This window comes from Primulina tabacum, chromosome 8, assembly GCF_025594145.1.
Source record: "Primulina tabacum isolate GXHZ01 chromosome 8, ASM2559414v2, whole genome shotgun sequence".
In the NCBI taxonomy this organism is placed as follows: domain Eukaryota; kingdom Viridiplantae; phylum Streptophyta; class Magnoliopsida; order Lamiales; family Gesneriaceae; genus Primulina; species Primulina tabacum.
Window position 1 is genome coordinate 8,715,870 of NC_134557.1, and position 19,051 is coordinate 8,734,920.

The 19,051-nt window shown below is 35.0% G+C and overlaps 3 protein-coding genes and 1 long non-coding RNA gene across 6 annotated transcripts; 3 read left to right on the forward strand and 1 right to left on the reverse strand.

The window, feature by feature from the left end:
• Window positions 1–2,061: 2,061 nt before the first annotated feature.
• On the forward strand, window positions 2,062–4,543 carry LOC142553607 (protein LATERAL ROOT PRIMORDIUM 1-like). 2 transcript variants are annotated; one of them, XM_075663984.1, is made up of 3 exons: window positions 2,062–3,784; window positions 3,920–4,129; window positions 4,160–4,543. In XM_075663984.1, exons 1-3 carry the CDS (start codon window positions 3,028–3,030, stop codon window positions 4,288–4,290), a joined length of 1,098 nt encoding a protein of 365 aa, XP_075520099.1. In that variant the 5' UTR covers window positions 2,062–3,027; the 3' UTR covers window positions 4,291–4,543. The 2 variants fall into 2 exon arrangements, with proteins under 2 accessions (XP_075520099.1, XP_075520098.1); XM_075663983.1 differs by having other exon boundaries at window positions 3,920–4,543.
• A 4,506-nt stretch (window positions 4,544–9,049) lies between these two features.
• Window positions 9,050–11,285, forward strand: LOC142553608 (uncharacterized). The gene is made up of 4 exons (XM_075663985.1): window positions 9,050–9,352; window positions 9,613–9,764; window positions 10,285–10,389; window positions 10,653–11,285. Exons 1-4 carry the CDS (start codon window positions 9,281–9,283, stop codon window positions 11,068–11,070), a joined length of 747 nt encoding a protein of 248 aa, XP_075520100.1. The 5' UTR covers window positions 9,050–9,280; the 3' UTR covers window positions 11,071–11,285.
• Window positions 11,286–12,555: 1,270 nt separating this feature from the next.
• Window positions 12,556–15,941, forward strand: LOC142553609 (hydroxyproline O-arabinosyltransferase NOD3-like). Of its 2 annotated transcripts, none has more exons than XM_075663986.1 (10): window positions 12,556–12,711; window positions 12,917–12,983; window positions 13,098–13,688; window positions 14,247–14,314; window positions 14,402–14,603; window positions 14,715–14,812; window positions 14,926–14,995; window positions 15,096–15,167; window positions 15,346–15,459; window positions 15,628–15,941. In XM_075663986.1, exons 3-10 carry the CDS (start codon window positions 13,296–13,298, stop codon window positions 15,697–15,699), a joined length of 1,089 nt encoding a protein of 362 aa, XP_075520101.1. In that variant the 5' UTR covers window positions 12,556–12,711; window positions 12,917–12,983; window positions 13,098–13,295; the 3' UTR covers window positions 15,700–15,941. The 2 variants fall into 2 exon arrangements, with proteins under 2 accessions (XP_075520101.1, XP_075520102.1); XM_075663987.1 differs by having other exon boundaries at window positions 12,578–12,711; window positions 12,914–12,983.
• Window positions 15,942–16,032: 91 nt separating this feature from the next.
• LOC142553610 (uncharacterized) lies at window positions 16,033–17,831 on the reverse strand. Its single transcript, XR_012821973.1, has 3 exons — window positions 17,684–17,831; window positions 16,465–17,180; window positions 16,033–16,368 (listed from the first exon to the last, which is right to left on the reverse strand). It is a non-coding gene; the product is annotated as an uncharacterized LOC142553610 (long non-coding RNA).
• Window positions 17,832–19,051: the final 1,220 nt, after the last annotated feature.

Genomic DNA, 19,051 nt, shown 5'->3' on the forward strand with positions numbered 1-19,051 from the left:
AACTGCCCGAGCGCCAATGTTCAACAGGGGCATGTTTTGGGCAGAGGATGCGGCGCCCGAGCGGTATCTTGTGACCGCCCGAGCGCCAGTGCATAATAAACAAGCGCATGGACAGAGAATGCCGCGCCCGAGCGCCAACCGAGATTCAAGAAAAAAATGACACGTTGCTGAAACATGCAACTTAGGATATATATATATACATATATACGTTTGTTTCCTTCAGTAGAAAGAAAAGAGAAGAATCGAGAAAAGGTTCCTGTATATGTGTTGAAAATCCTTACGCCTTTTGTGAGAAATTCGTCCGTCCGAATTGTAATCTGACTTCAGTACTGTAATCTGACTTCGGTACTGTAATCCTATCAACGTAGGCTACAACTTGACGTAAGTTTTGCTACGTTTTGACATAGTTTGAAATTATGTCATTGTAAGAATTGAATAGGATTCATATATGATGTTCTTGATATGTTAGACATCGTAGAATCGAAGTCAGGTTAAGAAACAGCTTGATTATGGAATTATTATGAATTTTCAGACATATATCGGTTGATATTGGACAGATTTGAATTATAGATGATTATAGATGTATTGGATTTGGGTTATGGATTGTAACTGTTATCTGGTGATGTTGTATTGACGGGGATACTGAGATAGTACCACTATGCTGTTGATTTTGAATTAAATCCAGATTAATCAGATTCAGTGTTGAATTGAGAATAGAATATTGATATTATGATTCTCGACATGTCGTTTCAGATTTACAGAGATAGTCTTGAGTTCAGAACTGAGATTGCGTCAGACCGAGACCACAAACGAAAGGTATAATTCAATGTGGTATTGGGAGATCGACTTGAGTCGGTTTAGACTTGAGTTTCCCTGAAGCACATACTTTATTTTATTGCATTGATATTTGCATTGATTTGATTGATATACTTGTTCTCTTGAAGTATAGATAGCAGGGATTAGACGAGTAATCTTGTGACAGAAGTGCCTGATAGTGGTGGGATCGCCACGGGCACATTGCACGATGTCACTAGATGGTGTAGAATCTTGGGACAGATGTGCCTGATAGTGGCGGGATCGCCACGGGCACATTGCACGATGTCACAAGATAGGATATTGGCGATAGAGCCACAGTCCATGACGGTTAGGTCAGGACACTGGATGTTTGGTTATATCGACGTGGATAGAATTGAAGTCTTTTCTATTACTGTTGGTCGATATAGGAATACCACATCTGGAAACCGGGATCCCTAGACTAGGATTGAGTCTAGTCTGAGTCGTGGAGTCACGAGCATTGTCGACAGTTTGATATCGATTATGCTTCAGCTTTTGATATATATTGATGTTATCTATCCATGCTTCTATGTTTATCATATGATTGCATGTTTCGTTGATTTATACTGGGATTATATTCTCACCGGAATTATCCGGCTGTTGTCTTGTTTTGTATGTGTACATGACAACAGGTGGGACAGGATCAGGGTCCAGGAGATGAGGAGATATCGTGATAGAGTGGAGACTTCGAACTTTGATGTATATAGAGTTTTGACACTTGATATTTAGATGTTGAACCTTAGTTTTACTGATTTGTAGACGGTACAGGACTTGTATTGTATTTTATACTGAGTTGTATATTAGTTTGATTTCACTACATTCCGCATTTTAAAAAGAAAAAAATTTATGACCCTAATTACTTGATTAGTAAATTCATCCTGATGATGATTAAGAATTGATAAGCGTCTGCGTCTCCACAAATAGTATGTGAAAATATTTCATATTAAACAAGAGATGAACGAAAAAATTACGCTCAAACAAAATTTTTTGAAATCAAGATCATATGACGAAGATCTCATACATGGACATACTTTTTACAAATAAGCACATATACCGTATTCTTTTGTTTGATAACCGTATTTATCTCAAAGTTTCTTTATCTCTTGATATACTTATTTCCAAAATTCTTTTATCGTTTTTTGTACTGCATCTGTTCTTATAAAGTTTAGTCTTGCAAACTATCGAGCTTCTATTTTTCGTTATATATAAATATAGTTTGGAAAAGATGGAGAATGCGAAAAGGGTAGGAGTGTGGCATGTGACTTTAGGGCTTCACAAAACATTACAAAAACCTACAAAACAAAAGAATTGTTATTTTTCTCTTACTTTTGCTTTGTTTGTTTATTATTATACTCTCCAATAATCACATCCCATAATCTTTGCAGGCGAGAGGCAGACAAGAACCCACCTCATTTCTTCGTCAAACCAATCTAGTATTTTTGATGATTGGTCGGCACCAACACTAGTACACTAGCTCATGCCTTAATTGTGGATGTGGGGGTCTCCTTTTCTTCTCCATCCCCTCCTGGCGTTGGATTTAATTCCTAATTAATATCTTGCTGCTTTCGGTTTCTTGAATTCTGTCTTTATCTCTATTGTTGGTACTGGCATGGGAAGCTCACAAGTCCCTCTCTCGGAGAAACTTTTTCCATGAATAAAGCCAAGGGGACAGTATCAGTAAGTAGCAGTAAATATGGTGTGGAAGCTCCAGCAGAAGGGAAGAAGACGACCACATCAGCACTAGTACATCAGCACTAGTAATTGCCTCTGTATACTTTGTGTGTGTGTGTTTTTTTTGTTTTTTTAATCTGTCTTGTAAATCTTCTCCTGCTCTGAAGAATTTCAGTGACCCCACTTTTTTTTAAGAGCATAATAACGACTGCTTCTTAGATTCTTCAAGATTTGGAAAAAGAAAGAGGCCATCTTGCCCTTGATAGAGACAGATATACGTGTTTGATTTTTTTTTAATGTATTTGGGGTGATTATTGAGGAATTATTTGAAGAATATAGAAGAAATTAGCAGTTGTGGCTACTACTCGGAGGTTAGCTTCCGATTCTGGCGCGTTTGCTGATTGGGTGGCTTCTTCTTCATCCGCAGCCGGGGATCTCTCCTTAGGCTTTAATGCGGGATCTGCTGGAGCCGCTGCTCCCGGTGGGAACACCACGAATAATAGCGGAGCTGCTGCTGGGGGCATGTGGTCTTCGGTCGCTTCAACCAGGCACGTTAACTGCGGCCTACCTCCGGAGTTTTTCTTTGTTGCTCCGGCGTCTTCTTTCCAGCATCACCACCCAGATGCCGCCGCCGCTGCCGCTGCAGCCACTACAGTTAACTTCGACACTCATCCATTTAATGCCTCTAGTGCTATCGGAGTCGGTTTAGGTGTGATCCCCCTCCTCACTGCCACCCCATATCTAGCTCAGCAAAATATAGGCAGCGGTGGTTCGGTAGATGACGATGTGTTAAACATTGCACGCAGCCGTAGCAGCGGCGGGATGCAGCTGTGGCAACACCAGCAGAGTCAGAACTCCTCTGGTTATAGTTCCATAAAACCCATTATTCTCGATCATACGAGTTTGCTTCAAAGTGGAACTGGCGGAAGCACCGGTTCTGGAATTGGAGGGTCTTCTTCCATGGGAGCTACAACTTGTCAAGACTGTGGAAACCAAGCCAAAAAAGACTGTGTCCACGGGAGATGTAGAACTTGTTGTAAAAGTAGAGGTTATGAATGTGTCACACACGTGAGAAGCACCTGGGTTTCTGCTTCCCGCCGCCGCGAGCGGCAGATCGCTAGAGAAAACATCCCGGCAGCGGGGTCTTCGCAATCTACTACTTCCGGAACCAAGAAACCTAGGCTAGGCGGCACTTCTCAAACCACCACTACCGCTTCCCATACTTCAACATCTAACACCACTCCACCAAGAAGCTTCGATACCAGTTCTAGCCACCAAGGTCCGATCTTTTAACGATTCTTAGTTAATTTTTACAGTTATTGATATTCCCTTTATTTCATGCAACAAATCAGACTATTTTTCCTTGACAAAAACAAAGATTTATAATTAACTGTGTCAATAATGGGACAAATAGATGCATCTTTTAAAGATTCATTGCCGGGCCAAGTGCGTGCTCCCGCAGTTTTCAAATGTGTAAGAGTAACAGCGATTGATGATGGAGAAGACGAGTATGCATATCAAGCTATTGTAAAAATAGGAGGCCATGTTTTCAAAGGCTTCCTATACGATCAAGGGATAGAAGGAAGAGATGGATCATTTCCCAGCATATCTGAATTACATTTAGGCGGAGGCGGAGGCGGAGGCGGAGGCGGAGGCGGAGGCAACATTGCCGGAAGAGGCGGCGGCGCTTCCTCCACCCCACTGGTTCTTCACCCACCCGACATTCTTGCAGCACCCGGCGGCGGCTTTCTTGAACGAACTAGTTATGGTAATCCAATGAACTGATTTTTTTTAATCAGGGTTTAATGAGCAAATCTAAAATGAAACGATATTTTGCTTGCATTGTTATCCATTGTCACTGTTGGGGAAATAGGGTCTTGATAATTCTGTATGACCCTCGTTTCACCATAGGTAATCAGGTCTTTCCTCTAGCTACCCATTCCTAAAATATTCCTTACTCTTGTATCATATAATTGCCTAAAAGGATAAAATTCCTTTCTTTACTGTGGTAATAATCAATCGCTGCATGTTACCTCCATTTGAATATTGTGAATTTTCATAATTCAAGTCCCCATCAGTTGAAATATATTCCCACCAGATCATATAATTAATTTAATCACTCGTAAAAACATTTTCAGTTACTTATCTTGTTGCAATATGTCAAGAAAATCTCTGTTACAGTGTTTGGGCATGTGCAAGCATCTTTTTTCGGTGCACATGGATGGAAGAATTTTATTTTGGAAGTTGGAATCCTTTTTTCGAAGAAATAAATCTACGTCAGTCACACCCAAGCTAAGTCAATCAAATACAAATTTAACTGGTAATTTCGTGAAGAAATTTACTTGATATGTACGAGTCTTTCCACTTGTGTTCTAACCTTTGAAAAAATCAGATCAGATTCTACTTTTTCTAATGTTTATGTTTTTTCAAACGATTTCCTAATCTGCAACCAAAGGGTAAAAGATGACGAGTGCGTCAATGTTCGTAGTTTGTTCAACGAAAACCCAATAATAATTACTGCTACATGTCATGATTTTAAGCCCTTGTAAGAACATATAATATAGTTGTAATTAGTTTACCCTATAAATGTGGAAGTTAGTCATCCTCTTCCTCGTATTTGTTTTCCCCATTTAATGCATGCCCGGGAACCAATTATATAACACTAATTTAAATAAAAACACAAGTCTTGAACAAACCAAGAAAGTAGAGGGGTCACTGTACTAATATGGTGAGTAGATCTTTCGTGAGACGCGCGGTCTCACGAATTTTTATCTGTGAGACGGGTCAAGTCTATCGATATTTACAATAAAAGTAATACTCTTAACATAAAAAATAATATTTTTTTATGGATGATCCAAATAAGATACTTGTCTCACAAAATACGACATATGAGACCGTCTCATACAAGTTTTGTGTTTTTATCTAATATGGTAATAGTTGGAAATGATATTTATTTTCAGAAGGAAATTATATATATATATATATATATATATGTATGTATGCGCGCGCGCGCAGAGACTAGGGATCTTAAACTAAGCAGGAACAATAATTGATATACTAATTTAGACTTGAGTTGTTGCGATGTCACCATCATCATATATGGCTGAAGAAATAAGAGCGATGCTGAATAATATCGGGGCTTTCAGCTTTCGGCTGCTTCTTCCAAACCTGCATTTGACTTTAAAACACGTTTTATGGCTTTAAATCGCTCTGCCGTTTCTTGGTTCTCGAAATTCGTTGCCTTTTTTTAATTTAATTTTGTATTTGTTTATTATTACATTCATGCGTTGCTCAAGAGATTTTGTGCGAGAATGAGGCAAGCAGCTATGTGGGCTCTGCTGGACAAAATTTCTATGATTTATATGTATTGGATATAATTTATTTTGGCTGCTATATTTGACCTTCTGCCACTTTCATTCACATGTGTTCCATTTAAGTTTTATTTATATACGTATAGAAGAAATGAAGCTGTTCATGCGCCACCTGTTTATTGTTTTTCGGTCGAGATAATTATTGTATCATAACAATCATTTTTCAATAATTGAACTCGTAATCATAATACATAAAATTGAATACGTACCTTTGAGTCTCGTTGTAATATTACGTATTTGACGTTGAATCAAAAATTATATTTATTTAATCATCATACTTAAATTTTTTAAATTGTATAACAAGTAAAATACGATTTCTCAACCGAACATTATTATATGGAAAAAAATAAATATTGTGTGCGCGTAATGGATTGATATGCCACCTTGGGATTGAAGCTACGTTCATTTAATTTGACCAACATACTTTTATGTTATGCGACTCTTTTAACTTTCGGCGTAAGATATGAGCCATGCTTTGTCTTCGCGTATGAATTTTTATACGCACATATATAATTGGATTGTATATAATATATAATATAAGATATAAAACGCATGAATTTTTGTACATAGATTACAATTTAGAACCGAGTGAATTTTTTCCTTCAAAATTTACGTTTATCTAATATTATATATATATATATATCATATTATTAAGTTTGATATACTTCTTTGTTATTGGGGTGAATTTTTAAAATACCAATCTTTATAAAAAAAATAAAAGTAGTCTATTTTATTTAATTAAAAAATATTATAAAAATCTATTATATTAATTTTGTTAGGGTGCTAGAGCAGTTGAAACGTGATGCTTGATCTGATGTACGATTTAAAAGATTTGAGTTGTACCGTTACTACAAGCTAGTGTTTTCGGTAAAGTGGCAAGCGCTCGATGCTACAATTGATATCAGAGACAAGGTAATGGTTCGATTCTTGTTGATTTTCAGTGAGCGCAATTATTGAGAGACATATTGTTGGAGTGCAATAATCGTCTCTGCTTGTTAGAGATATCAAAATGTAGCTCTTGAACTGTTGTATAATTTAAAAGGTTTGAGTTGCACCATTACCATCAACTATAGTTTTTGGTAAAGTGTGATCGATCTTGCGAACTTTGTGTATTCTCATATCATGATCATATCCAGTTTTCAAAATTTTTAAAATCGCTAAAATATTTTATTTAATCTTTATCCAAACTTTTAAAATTTTATATGATTATATAATTCATAATATAAAAAATTATTATAAGAAATCATTAAATTAAAAATGAAAAAACTAACATAGCAAATATCAAATATATGCATACAACGCGTGCCAGTGATTACTTCTGATACATTATATTTGAATTTCACAAAAACTCATTTCAGATCATCTAATATGTCAATTTTATGAAATATATCTTCAACACAACTTGATTAATGAAAAATATTATATTTTATGTTAAAATTATTTTTTTAATTATTTTAATATATATCAAATTAATTCATCTCATAAAAATAGACACGTGAGATTGAGTTTATAAGAACAAAGAAATTAAAAGGATAAAATGAATATTTGAGAAAAGAATATATTTTATACATATCCTATCATCCTATCGTATGCCATATGACATGCTTGACCAATTGTTCATTTGAACGAGCGCTCGTGTTGTGTCCACGACAGATTGCATAAATTTGATGATCAAGTTGAGCCAATAAAAAACCAAATGCCCACTTTCTATTCCGGTGGTTTTATTATATTGATGGACATCTTCTTCTAAACTTGTATATATCATAGGATTGATTATTGTTGGGCTTGAAACTATTAAGAATGATTTTTTTTTTTGTTGGTTTTTGATCAGGAGGAGATTTTGTTATAATTAAGTCTTGAATTAGATCATTTGTTAGGATCGTAAAAGAGTTTTTTTAGAAAAAATTGAATAAATAATTTAATATTGTATCTAAACTTGAGATAACAAAAATATTTGTTAGCTGTACGTGTTTGTTTATCGATCAGTTACACACAATTTGTTAGGATCCACGGCCCATTCCTATCCAAAGTAAGTGGCTCATTACGAGCTCTGATATTCTCTTATAAATACCAGGTTTGAGCGTTGAATTAATTCATTCACTATATTGACTTTTAGCAGCACCCTTAGCTGCTCTATCATTATATTCTCAGTCTTTGACTTTAGCGTCGGGAGAGCTATGCCGGGACACTCTCTCGGTCCCCTTCTAACGGCCCCCTACATGATTTCAGGCATAAAGTAAATTCGATGTTTGCATTCAAACTGCTATCTCTTGTTGTAACTGAATCCTAAATTTTCAGTAAGTATCAAATAACACAAGATACATGGATATTCAAAAACAATATCTTTCTACGTCTCCACTTCTTTCACTCAAGGAAGGAATCCGCCAAAAAATAATTTGGTTTTACAACAATGTAGCAATCAAATTCAGTTATGACTTATCCACTGTCTATACTGATACTTTCAGTATATCCAACATGAACACAGAAACATCACTATCTATTAAACTCTATGTTCAGACAGATGTACACAACACTCTTAAATAGATAGTTTGAACAACTCGAGTGAGTGGGCAACACAAGTTGATCCTTAGTGAATAAATAAGAACAATATGCGCGTGCTATAGAGCAGCTTGAAGAAGATATAAAGGTAGAAAATACTTCATGACTAAAGAAGACAACCGAAGCATCATCAATATGTTTTAATCAAAATATATATATGAACTCCTTCAACGATCATATTTTATCCATGATCACTTGTACTATACACATGCTCATTGGTTTTTATTGGGCTTATTTTAAAATTTTAGGCATCTGCATTTTGGATCAAGACAACTTTGTCTGAGCTTTGACTCACACAGAAGACAACTTTGTCACGGTTGATTTGTAATTAAAAAATTAATAAAAAAGTAAAAACAGATAAACAAGTATGTGAATATTTTAAAGTAATTAATTTTCATTTTTGCAGCATACCAAGTTCTGTTCCTTCATTGATTATTTTTATATAAAAAAAATAATGAAATATAAATTCAAAAATAACTAACTAAACTATAATTAATATAATATTTTAAATTATTATAATATAATGTTTGCATATGAAGTTGGTATTAAGATAAGTGCGAGGGGTAAAAGTGAGAAACCGATAATCTTTCCCCCAAACGGCATACGGCATATGCTTGGGTGTATTTACGTGATCCAAAATCAAATGTGGGCGCTAGGTTTCTGCCTCCATTTCCCCATTCTGCCCTTTCTGGAATCAGAATTATTCCTCAGATTCCCTCGCCCTTATTTTTTTGGTTCCAATTTTATCTGCAAGATTTGTGCAGCTATTGTCTAGATTTGTTTTCATAATCAAGCCGAATATTATTTTTTTTTTCGTTGTGTAAATAAGTAGTTCAAGATTCGCTATGTCGGCTGTAGTTGAAATCGTCGATCAACAATTCGTTGACGGTCTTAAAGATCTCGCGATGCATAACCAGGTTTTGCTCTTTTTTTGTCCTGATTCATCGAATTTTCTTTAGTAATCGATCGATTTCTGGGGTGTTTTTTTTACCTGAAAAGGTGGTTGAACTGATTCGAGTTGTGGGATCTTTTTTTTCTTTCGAATCTGGATGTGGTTTGTTTGAATATTCGTTGATTGTTGATGTGGATGATCAAGGATTTGATTTGTTTTTCTTAGCATATGTTGGAGTTTTTCGCCTTTTGTTGATGAGATGAGTGTTGAATGTGTTGATTTCAGAAGGGAAGTTGTACAGAAGCAGAAATTGACCCAGTAGTGTGTGAGACTAACCGCATGGACAGCTACTATTATAATGGGGATTGTGCTATATGTTTGAACAAGATTGTGCTTCAGGAAACTGCCCTTGTAAAAGGTTGCGAGCATGCCTACTGGTTTGTCTGAATCTCTTTCGATGTACTTGTCCCTTCTGTCATATTCACCATGAATTTCTATGCTATGGCCTGTGTATACCAACTTGTGTGTGATCCCGCGTTATTGAAGGATGTGGCAAATCGCAAACCTCTGCGTTTGTTAATAACATGAATTGATACTTGGATATGCTGGTTTTCTCATTCTTCTTTTGTATAATTTTAAAGGCATTTGGGATTTATCTATTTCATTTAATGAATTGAAACTTAACTGCCAGTTTTCAATCTTTTCTTGAAATTAATGAAATCCAGTTTCAACAGACAATGCTTCAGTTTCTTCCATAGAAGTAAGATGTGGAGTTGTTCTTTCTGAATATTATATTATAGTTAATCAATACAAGTTGGTCAGTGAATTATTGACATTTCTGTTGGTTACAACAACATTGTTATTGGTTTGGAAATGATGACATGTTTTGATTTGCCTATTGCCAATGATTAAAATGGCATTAAGGCTCTCCACTTATTGATGTTTTTTTTGGTCCAGTGTGACTTGCATCTTGCGATGGGCCTCTTATAAAAAGGAACCCACATGCCCTCAGTGTAAAATTCCATTTGAGTTCCTCAATATTCATCGCAAACTTGATGGAAGGTAATTTAGTGTTTCATTCTTATCTTGAGATGTCATCTTTTTGGGCAATCTGGTAATAGATGTGGGTTATTTCAGGATGCTGGGCCGTAGAAACACTAATTCTGTCTCTTACTTTCACATTTTCTAGATTAATAGTCGTGAAACTCTAAACTTATGTCAATTATGTGATGCCACAATAACATCATAGAAGCTAAGAGATTTTGTTAAAAATATTTTGTTGTTTCTTTATTCTCTATATCTTACAAAACGTGCCCTTTAAACAGCATCAATGATTTCATGTTTGAGGAGAGTGTATGCCTTCTTCTTAGAGCTTCATGGTTCAATCCATTGGTTGTGGTGGAACGGGAGGAGGCAGATTATGAAATAGAAGATTATTACTACGAGGACGAGGAAGAAGATTTAGACGATGTTTACTTAAGTAGTTCCTCCAGTCTCCGTATTGGCAACCGAAGATGGGGAGACAATGGCTTTGTTAGGTCAGGGAGGCAAGAAGCAAGGCCTGTTTATCACCCAAACATTCAGAATGCAGGTGCTGGTTCGTCCCGTCAGCCTAAGAAGAAAGAGACAGCCTCCAAAGAAATAGTTGGGCGACGTGCAAAACGGGCATTAAAGCGCGAAGCTGCCGACAAGGCTGCAGCCGAAAAGCATCAGCAACGTTTGGTGAGGTTGGGCCGCAAGTAGATCTGTTTCACAGAGAAGAAAACTTCAAGTCCTAAGTGCAGGCACATTGTACAGTATTTTTATGCTTTTGTGTCTTCTGTGTAATAAGGAAACTAGATAGTAAACCTGAGCTGTAACACTAACATGTATATGGCTCCTTGTGTCCCCTCCAAGATTTAGCTGCTGTTACCTTAATACTGTACATTTAATTCTTAATTTAATTTTTCTTCCTAATATCCATTTTCCTTTTATGTATTTGTTTTTCATATGCATTGTAAAGAATTTTCCTTCGTTTCACAGAAACACGATCAATTTACGGCTGTCCTGTCTGTACTCTTAGCTAGTTTGTTTTGTATTTCCAAAGTTCGTTGATGAATATTGGATTCAAAACTGTATGCATGCATGATTTATCAACAAAAGGAAAAAGTACTGTGGGGTAAGACAAAATGTTAATTTCAGTCTAGTGTGTATTGTTGTGTGATATTTTTAGTTATATATGTTTCGTTGAATTAATTATAGCCTTGTAACTATGTTTTTTGATCAATTTTGTCCATTTTCATCAAAATCATGTAAATAAATTATTATCTTTGTTGAAATTTATAATTACATTGTCAAATATACGTGTATATTTCGAGAAAATGACTCAAATGGATCAAAAGAACATAATTACATGAATAAAATTGATTCAACGAACATACAAAGACTAAAAATATCGTACGCCGTTATAATTGAAACTTGGACGCAGATTAATGTTAACAGTTCCAAGTGAAGACTGAAAAGATTTTAATTCGATTTATTTTATTTTTTAAAAAAAAATCCTTAAATATTGGAATCACAAATGTAAATGTTGTTGAATATTGAAAAACATATATTCTTAGGAAATTGTAAATAACGCAGACTGATTTTATGATCAATAAAGATGACCGAATATTAATTAATAAATCATCATCTCCTTTCAAAGATTATTAATTTGAGTTGACCAAAATTGTAAATTAGTTAACCGACAATCGACATATAAATCCAGACATGCAAATAATTTAAAAGTAATTATATTAAAATTTTTAAATAAATTTATATTATTTTTTTAATTAAAAAACATAAAAACTGAAAAATGGGATGAAAATGGCTAACCTAAAATTTGGTTAATAAAAAAAGTCCACGCCTGAGTTGCATGCTGTCCCGGAAACATTATTAATTTAATTTATTAGACTGCACGATTACTTTGCACTTCGCAGTTAAATAAATATATATTATGTTATTAACTTTTTATATTATTATATTATTAAGTTTGAGACATCTAGAATCGTTAATTTTTATCTTATTATCTATTTAATAATTATATATATATATTAATAAAATGTTAAAACTTAAATTTAGGTAAAGTGTGGTTCAGTGATAGAATATTTATTTTTAAGACATAGTTTGTGTTCGATTTTTACTTGAGAATACGTGGGTAGATGTATTAATATATATATATATATATATATATATATATATATATATTTGTATGTATATGAATCCAAATGAATTAAATTTAATTCTCCGCGTCTGCTCTGTGCCACTGTGTCAAAGCTTTGACATCTCTCGGTTCTTGTACAATTTCGTTCGTCTTTTTTTTTCCCTCTTGTTTCAGGACTTCATCGATATGCTTCTTCTTAATCGGTACGTCAGCAGATCTGCCTTTTTTACGCATTTCTTATCTTTATTTACATGGTTTATAAGTCACCTTTTTTTTGGTCTGGGAGTTTGTGAGGGCTTGGACAATGTTTTGTTGTATCTTTTGTTTCTATTGCTTGATCAGATGAATAAATCTTGGGGTTCATTTTTTTTTTTTTTTGTAAATTTGTTTACTGGTGATACTTAGCAGTGACGGTGGAATTTCTGTCGTTGGTTGTATTGCCTTCTGTTGGGATTGAAGCTGCCTTCTTTAGCAGGTGATTTTTTTTTTCAAGCCTTTTATTTGTGCGGCGATGTTATGATTTATTGCTTCATAATATGTGGTGATGATGATAAAGATTTTTCTCTCGTTTATGGCGTTTTCTTGTCAGGAGAAATATTGCCCTGATCACTGGGGTGTATTTGCTAAAGTTTTGGGGTGTATTTGCTAAAGTTTTTGGGACTTGGAATGGCTGAATTTGAGGATATTTTGAGTTTGGTTTTGGTTACTGTTCAAGATTGAACAACTAGTTTGACGGGTTGGCCTGAAATTTTTTGAAAGAGTTTGACTGAATTTATTTTATTCAGAAATGTCTGGGAGGAAGAACACAGGGAGTGCATCACCCGTTCTATTAGTATTGTTGGGTTTTGGTTCTTTCTTTGCTACATATAACTTGTTGACTTTGGTGATGCATAAGAAGGTTACGACTAGTACTGAGAAGTGGAATGATCCCATAATTAGCAGGCCTGATAAAACGAAGTTTGAAACAGGTGCAAAATTTCATGTAGCATTGACGGCCACTGATGCACCTTATAGCAAGTGGCAGTGTCGAATTATGTATTACTGGTACAAAAAGATGAAAGATTTGTCTGGATCAGATATGGGAGGATTTACTCGGGTTTTGCATTCAGGAAAGCCTGATAATTTAATGGATGAAATCCCCACTGTTATTGTAGATCCTCTACCAGAAGGGCTTGATCGGGTGAGCAAGTACTACGTTATAATTTGTTGTTACTACATTCATAATTCTGGACTTTTCCTTTTAGCACCGTGAAGTAATATATGTTGAATTGCATTTGAGTCATCATTAATCCTATGAGCTTTTACTTGAAAGAGCTTAAAATTTTGTAAGTCCAGATACAGCGAAAAAAATTGTAATGTTTCACTGCATTTATTGTGCAAATCATGTTTATGCAAGATTTGAGTAACTACTCTGTGCTAACATGGCTTTATCTATTTATTCATTTATTTGATGCTGCACTAATTGTTTGGTGCACTAAATATGCACCAATCATAGGAGTTCAATCTGTTTGTAGCCAGAAAAGGGATATGCATGAAAATGTGTTTTGCAGATTTTCATTTTACTGTACAATTTGTCAGCTGGATGAAACTCAGAATTTATACTGTAATTCGATGCTCAGAATTTAAACATTTTGGGCTGCAAATGTCTTTTCCTTGATGTAATTAATTTCTTGCTCCTGTTTCTGTCCAATTCAAAGGTTGGATTTACAATGTTCACTATATTTGGATATTGTGACAGGGTTACATTGTTTTAAATAGACCATGGGCCTTTGTACAGTGGCTGGAGAAAGCCACTATTGAGGAAGAGTATGTTTCCCATTCTTGATATTGATTAGTCTATTTTCTCCGCATTTGTATTCCCTAAATCTTTACCCCATTTTATGATTAATGCAGGTACATTCTAATGGCAGAACCTGATCACGTTTTTGTTAATCCATTGCCAAATTTGGCTCATGGAGATCACCCAGCTGCCTTCCCTTTTTTCTACATAAAACCAACTGATCATGAGAAAATTGTAAGAAAATATTTTCCCGAAGAGAAAGGTCCTGTGGCAAATATTGATCCAATCGGAAACTCTCCAGTGATTATTAAGAAGGTAGGAGTCATGTCCTCTTTCAAACTTTGAAAGGATAAGTACATGATCTCTAGAAGATGTAGTTTATATATTTTACTTGATACATTGTATTGACTAATCTTGCTGGTGCAGTCTACTTTGGAGAAAATTGCTCCTACGTGGATGAATGTGTCTTTGCAGATGAAGGATGATCCAGAGACTGACAAGGCTTTTGGATGGGTTCTAGAAATGTATGCAGGGTTCTAATTTACTTTTGCATTAAATGTCTATTTTAGTCATGAAATTTTCGGACTTGGTGGGACATATATAGTTGTTGAGGTCGCTATCTTTCTATATATGGCAGGTATGGTTATGCAGTTGCATCTGCTTTGCATGGCGTGCGACATATTCTTCGTAAAGATTTCATGTTACAGGTCTGTAAAATTGCTGTCAATGGACCATATTTTTTATTATTGTTACTGTTATTTTATCTCATCAACCATTGTTAACTTTTTAGTCTCCTATAATTTCCAGCCTCCATGGGATCTGGAAGTTGGCAACAAGTTCATCATCCATTATACGTATGGATGTGATTACAACATGAAGGTATATTGTTTTCTATTGATTTTATGAATGGTATTGGGATTCGGAGGCCTCATTTTACAGGCACGCAATTTCATGTTCTGCTATTTTCTGACCACATGATATACTAGTATATTGGCATTGGACTGTTATCTTGGGTTTATGTTCAAAATGTTAGTAACAAAAAAGAGGCATCGAACAGGGAGAATTAACTTATGGAAAGATTGGTGAATGGAGATTCGACAAGCGATCACACCTTCGTGGTCCTCCACCCAAAAATATCTCATTACCCCCTCCTGGCGTTCCTGAAAGTGTGGTATGTTTTCGTATTATTGCAGCATGGTAACAGCATTTGCTTTTACCAATTAATAACTGTAATCTAATTGCTTTTCTTTGGTTGTTATGCTAAAACCAAGGCTGTTATACTCTTCCTTTAACGTGCAGTTCTTTCTCCATTGTTTCTTTTTGATGGTTCACTCCGCAGGTGAGGCTTGTGAAAGCTGTGAATGAGGCAACTGCAAATATCCCTAACTGGGAGACAGAATATTCGAGCTGAGATTTATGCTATGCTTCAACTTATTTTTGGAAAATACAACAGAAAGAGCAGTTCCCACCCTGTTGGATTTCACAAGCGTTACATATACAAATGCTAAAAAGTAATGGCAAACAATACAAGATGAAAGATGATATGATTTTTGTCCAAAGTTGGATTCTTTATTTGCATCTCTAGCATCGATACGCTTTTGTTTACACTTGAAATCTTTTGTTTCAATCTAATTGATGAGGCAATCTTCTTGATTCTTGCCCTATTTAAGTTTAACTTCACGATACCAACAATGTAAAACATAACTTTTTCTCATGTTTACCCTAGTACAGAAACTCAGGCGAATAATTTGGAAAAATTAGAAGCTTATTGTCTCATATTTACAAGAATGTACATCATTAGAAGCAGTTCAAAACAAGACACTTAGAAATTCGAATCAATTAGCATCACCCAGTTTCTTTCATTAGCAAATCCCATCACAAATGAAAGTTGCCTAGGACTAGAAGGCATCCAATGGCTGCTTCTGTTGACGAGGTTTAACCTAACCTAAAGATGACCAAGTCTTAGCAAAAGTTGGTTCTTTCCATTTCATATTACTCAGCCAAGTCGACGGAATGAAAAATTTTCCTGTCTGCAAGCTCAAAAGGTTCTGTCTGTAAGGTATCAGTATATTCCTTAGACCTGCTTGATGAAAAATGAAAAGATTAAAATGTAAGCAAATGCAACCAAGGGTCAAGTGGAATTTGAGTTTTTAAGAAAGGAAGGTTCGTACGGTACCTGAAATGCACATAAACTTATAGATATGAGCAATTTGAGGGTCGCCTTTTGTACTCATGTGAGGCTTCTCTAGGCACTCCAAGAATGCTAGATCAGCCTTCAAAAGCTCAGGCTTGATCATAAGTATCATATCCAATATCATGACAGTAGCAACAGAAATCCAACCAATCAATTGGACGTTTGTCCCAAATAAGAGAGCCTGTGTTCTTCCCACTTGACCAGTTAGGACCACAATAATGCCCATATCGTGGGAACAATTGAGATAGAAAACCTCTCGGACCTGTATGCCATGGAACTTTTGAAACGTAAGGTTTAAACCGTATCGTTGTGTACTGAGCAGCAGATTCCGCGTTCCCACGAGGACGTGAATGCTTCTTTAACTTCCTATTGACAGTGGTGGGCAACTGAAATTTGTCTCTGGTTCTGATAACCCAAGGAACGAGCGAAATGAGAGACCATTGCCAGAATTTGGCACCAACAGAAGCCTTCTGCTTAGGTTCTTCCAAAATGATGCCACTAGAAGAGAGAGGTGCTGATATGGCTCCGTTCGGTTGGGATCTATGACAAGGAACATACTGTCGCAGTTGAAGATTCATTTAACAAACACTTCTCAGCCTCTACCACCCACCGTTGGAATGTTGGATCACATATGGAAAAATAAATTGAAAGTCCCGAAGAGTAATATGTAGTGCAAACTTCAAACTTTATCAAAACAGCTGCAGTAGGTTCAAACAAATATTACAAGAGATGGCCCTCAGTTGCTGTTAGTAATGTCAAAATGGCCTATAAAATAAGGGTTGCCCAATACTTTAAATGAGAGACCAGCTAACTCGATCGAACTGAATTCAAGAAACTTACAAGTGAGAATTAGAATTAAGGTTTGCTTCTGGTACAATCAATCACAACTACAACAAATACACAAACACTTCTCCCACAGAAAAACAAACGTAATTCAAATCAATAACAGACATCCCGCGTAAATAAAATGTTCCCTCAAAACACTACTTAATTGCAAAAGGTGATAAAATTTCAAAAACTCAGACTCCAAATCTTCCGCTCTTCAAGCAAGAAACTGCTGGAAATCAGGGGAACAGTTCAAAACCCCAACAACATAAAATCTTCCAAATATATTTCACCAATCAGTGAAATTTTCCGGTATTCATGAAACCAACACACAGTGAAGAAAATCACAACCACAAAACCTGACAGCTTGAATTACCTAGACTGTAGAATCATTCCTCAGAACCCTCCATCAGCAGCAGCTATAGACAAGATGCAGCACAAATTCGTGTTACAGTGGCAAAGAAGAGAGGGAGATAGATAACGAGAGAATTTCGAGGAATTGATTCGATTTTGTGAGTGGGCGGTGGGTTTGGATAAATCGTCGGCGTTTCTTAACCACCACAAAATGTGGAAGAAAGCTCAAACCGACTTTCTTTCGTATTTTTTTGGCCATTTGTCTGTCGTGTGATTTTAGTTACTTCTGGGTAGCTGGTTTTCAATATTTAAAATCTTTATATCAAAATACAATTACATGACGTTATATTGTAATTTTGATATATAAATTAAAAATAAATTGAAAATAAAAAAATGATATCAATAAGAATTGAACCTATAATTTAATCCCAAAAAACAATAACTTTATCCGTTGAACTACATATAACTTACATTAAAATTTTAATATTTTATTAATATTCATAATTATTAAAACAGACAATGACACCAAAATTAGTTACTCTAAGTGTCACAAACTTAATAGATAGTATAGATAATATGACAAATATATTTATCTTAAATAATTGTTAATTATATAAATTACTTTTATTAATAATTTTATTTAATTAATTAATATTTAATAACTAATATAGAATTATTGCATGCATGAAATAATATAAATAATTTCATATTTGTTTATATTTAATATTTTTTTCATCAATATATAATTATTATTGTATACAAATTAAGACTCAAAGCATTATAATTGAAATGCTTTATAAAACACGACATAATTAAAACATTCATAATTATTAATAAACACCAATATAATGACAAAAGCCAACAAAATTAAAAATAAATGCATACAAGTGACAAATACAAAGATAAATTTATAAAACATAAACATACACAATGGATAAATTGAATGATAATAAACTTATTTTTCACTGATCGCATCCTTATCGTGCTTAGATGTGTTCAACCAAGTCGGCAGCTGTTATGTACTTCTCTGTCGCGTGGCTCGCTATAATTCTGGAGGTACTATCAAAATGCTTGGGTAGAGCCCATGACAGTTCGTGTCGGTGGAGGAGAGTTTTCATCCGACCAATGGACCGATTCATCTCTCTCGTCCTCAATAATCATTGAAAGAAATTGTTGTTCATAAACGTACAAGAAATAAAAATTAAAATATTATAATGTGTATATCAAAAGTTAATGTTGTGCTCTGGTGTTGTTAACACGAGCACACAACATGCAGCGGAAATTAAGTATTAACACACAAATATAACTTTAATAAATTAATATCAGATTTAAATTATGCACAAGTACGAATACTTGTGCGATGCCTCATGGAAAAAAACTCCATAGAAAA

Coding starts and splice junctions, on each gene's coding strand:
- LOC142553608 (XM_075663985.1), top strand. CDS start 9,281: ATGTCGGCTGTAGTTGAAATCGTCGATCAACAATTCGTTGACGGTCTT. Junction 9,353..9,612: donor ATCTCGCGATGCATAACCAG/GTTTTGCTCTTT, acceptor TGTTGATTTCAG/AAGGGAAGTTGTACAGAAGC. Junction 9,765..10,284: donor GGTTGCGAGCATGCCTACTG/GTTTGTCTGAAT, acceptor TTTTTGGTCCAG/TGTGACTTGCATCTTGCGAT.
- LOC142553609 (XM_075663986.1), top strand. CDS start 13,296: ATGTCTGGGAGGAAGAACACAGGGAGTGCATCACCCGTTCTATTAGTA. Junction 14,315..14,401: donor AAAGCCACTATTGAGGAAGA/GTATGTTTCCCA, acceptor TGATTAATGCAG/GTACATTCTAATGGCAGAAC. Junction 14,813..14,925: donor TTTGGATGGGTTCTAGAAAT/GTATGCAGGGTT, acceptor TATATATGGCAG/GTATGGTTATGCAGTTGCAT.
- LOC142553607 (XM_075663983.1), top strand. CDS start 3,028: ATGTGGTCTTCGGTCGCTTCAACCAGGCACGTTAACTGCGGCCTACCT. Junction 3,785..3,919: donor TACCAGTTCTAGCCACCAAG/GTCCGATCTTTT, acceptor TGGGACAAATAG/ATGCATCTTTTAAAGATTCA.